The 1,707-nt window shown below is 54.0% G+C and overlaps 1 protein-coding gene across 3 annotated transcripts in view; it reads left to right on the top strand.

Annotated features, from left to right (window-relative positions):
• The window catches only part of SLC13A5 (solute carrier family 13 member 5), a 24,097-nt gene that overhangs the window by 4,989 nt on the left and 17,401 nt on the right, over nt 1-1,707 (top strand). For 2 of the 3 annotated variants that reach the window (XM_007451598.1, XM_007451596.1), the window contains exons 2-3: nt 969-1,097; nt 1,380-1,516. In XM_007451598.1, the coding sequence (XP_007451660.1) occupies nt 969-1,097; nt 1,380-1,516 (266 nt within the window). The remainder of the gene's footprint in view (nt 1-968; nt 1,098-1,379; nt 1,517-1,707) is intronic. The other variant, XM_007451597.1, reaches the window with a different exon arrangement.

The raw sequence follows: 1,707 nt of genomic DNA, 5'->3' as shown, positions 1-1,707 counted from the left end.
AAGAGAAAGAGGAAGATTTGGGGGTAGAAGCTATAGGTTTTGGAGGCTGATTAAACTGGAGGGGGCTGGAATGAGGGGGAGACAGAGCCTGGTTGGTTAATAATGATTATAGTAAAAATGCTGATGAAACAAAAAACAACCCAGGGAGGTGGGCATTATTATCCCTATTTTATTAGGCGATGAGATGGAGAATTAAAGTCCTACAGTGAGTAAGGGCCCAGGGCTGCGAGCGCTTGAACCAAACCCAGGTCTGTCTCACTCCAAAGCCAAGATCCCAGTGGCTAAGTAGCTAAAGGGTGTGAACAGGCAGTTCGCACAAGATTAAATACGAACAGTAAAGCTTGAGACGCTTGTAACTAGAGAGGCTAATAGACACCAAGGACATCTTCTCAGTTATAATAAAAAACAACCCTGAAAGTACTCAGTGCTGGCCATTTTCTGAATGAGCTGGCTTACAACACACATTTCTGGGAGCCGAGAAAGCTGGAGCAGCCTTTTGAGAAGGAAATTAGATAGAGATACCAGGAGTTTGAGGATGTGCTTTGGGGAGCCTTCCCGAAGAATTGCACTTACTTCGTAAAATGATTTAATTTTTAGGGCGGGTCATCAAAAACCGTGTTTTCTTTTTTTTTCTCTTCTTTCTCTTTCCTCCTCCTCTTCCTCCTTCTCCTCCTTCCCCCCTCTCTTCTTCCCTGTGAAGACGTGAGGATGGATGCAAGGCTTGGAGAGGTGAGAGACCTGCCCAGGACCGCACAGCTGGGGGGCAGGGGGCAGAAGCCTCTTGATGACGGGTCCTGTGCCCTCCTCACTGTCCTGAACCTGGAAGGCTGTGCTGGTGGGGGCAGGGAAGCAGGGGTTCCCACTGACATGCCACCCTGTTTTGACAGTCCATGCCCTGCTGTCCCGAGCGTTCTGGGGTGGGGAGCAGGGCGGCAGCAACTCTCCAGGCCTCAGTGCCGTCTCTTCAGTTTGTCAGGTGTGCCTATGTCATCATCCTCATGGCGATTTACTGGTGCACAGAAGTCATCCCTCTGGCTGTCACTGCCCTCATGCCTGCCTTGTTTTTCCCGCTCTTCAAGATTCTGGACTCCAAACAGGTGAGCAGCCCCAGGGCATCCGGGCGGCTTCCTGCTTCTCTCCCAGTGGCTCCTTTTCCGAGCCCTTCTCTGAGCTGCCTAGGACCCAGGGGACCAGATAATACCCTGTTTGTGGGCTCTCTCTGGCACAGAGACATACCCTTGATCCTCCATCCCCATTCCGAGCTGCCCTGAAGTCAGCATCTGCTCAGCTCGCCTATCTCTGGGGACTTGGGTGACCCTGAGCCCAAGTAGTGTGTGGTCAGGGGGCAGGCCTGATGGGGCCTCCATGCCATCCTGCAGGTGTGCGTCCAGTACATGAAGGACACCAACATGCTGTTCCTGGGCGGCCTCATCGTGGCTGTGGCCGTGGAGCACTGGAACCTGCATAAGAGGATCGCCCTGCGCACGCTCCTCTGGGTGGGGGCCAAGCCTGCCCAGTAATTACCCCTTCTCTCTCTTACCGCAGGGCTCTGCAGTAGGCCCCAGGGCCAGGGAGGGGCGTGTGGAACAGGCCAGATCACCCACAGGCAAGGATTAGCCATGGCCTTACCTGGGCTTTGCAGCCAGGCAGACCCCTGGGTGGGTGGAAGCCGGATCAAGCCATGCCTGATACCCCTAGGGGCTTTGT

The sequence above is a fragment of the Lipotes vexillifer genome, unplaced genomic scaffold (genome assembly GCF_000442215.2).
Source record: "Lipotes vexillifer unplaced genomic scaffold, Lipotes_vexillifer_v1.1 scaffold126, whole genome shotgun sequence".
Taxonomy (NCBI): domain Eukaryota; kingdom Metazoa; phylum Chordata; class Mammalia; order Artiodactyla; family Lipotidae; genus Lipotes; species Lipotes vexillifer.
Note: the sequence above shows the minus strand (reverse complement) of the source record. Positions and strands in the feature narration are given on the sequence as shown.